General features: G+C 65.3%; 1 protein-coding gene across 1 annotated transcript in view; it reads left to right on the top strand.

Annotated features, from left to right (window-relative positions):
• The window catches only part of USH1G (Usher syndrome 1G (autosomal recessive)), a gene marked incomplete at its 3' end in the record, with an annotated part of 8,643 nt that extends 8,358 nt beyond the window's left edge, over nt 1–285 (top strand). The window contains exon 3 of the mRNA XM_008949557.1: nt 2–285. Within this exon, the coding sequence (XP_008947805.1) occupies nt 2–285 (284 nt within the window). The remainder of the gene's footprint in view (nt 1) is intronic.
• Between the last annotated feature and the right edge of the window lie 9 nt (nt 286–294).

The following is a 294-nucleotide window of genomic DNA, read 5'->3' as shown; positions in this document are numbered from 1 at the left end:
GTCTCTGTCCGGCCTGCAGCTGGGGAACGACGTCATGTTCGTGAAGCAGGGCACCTACGCCAGCCCCAAGGAGTGGACTCGGCGCAACATCAGAGACATGTTCCTGACGGACGAGGACAACGTCTCCCGTGCCATAAGCGACCCGGGCTTGCACATGGACTCGGCCCACTCCGAAGTCAGCACCGACTCCGGCCACGACTCCTTGTTCAACCGCCCCGGGCTGGGCACCATGGTGTTCCGGCGCAACTACGTCAGCAGCGGGCTCTTCGGGATCGGGGGCGAGGAGCCCGGCAC

Source organism: Merops nubicus, unplaced genomic scaffold (assembly GCF_000691845.1).
Source record: "Merops nubicus isolate BGI_N331 unplaced genomic scaffold, ASM69184v1 scaffold20091, whole genome shotgun sequence".
Lineage (NCBI taxonomy): Eukaryota > Metazoa > Chordata > Aves > Coraciiformes > Meropidae > Merops > Merops nubicus.
The sequence above is the reverse complement of the archived record's forward strand: the minus strand, read 5'-3'. Positions and strand labels throughout refer to the sequence as shown.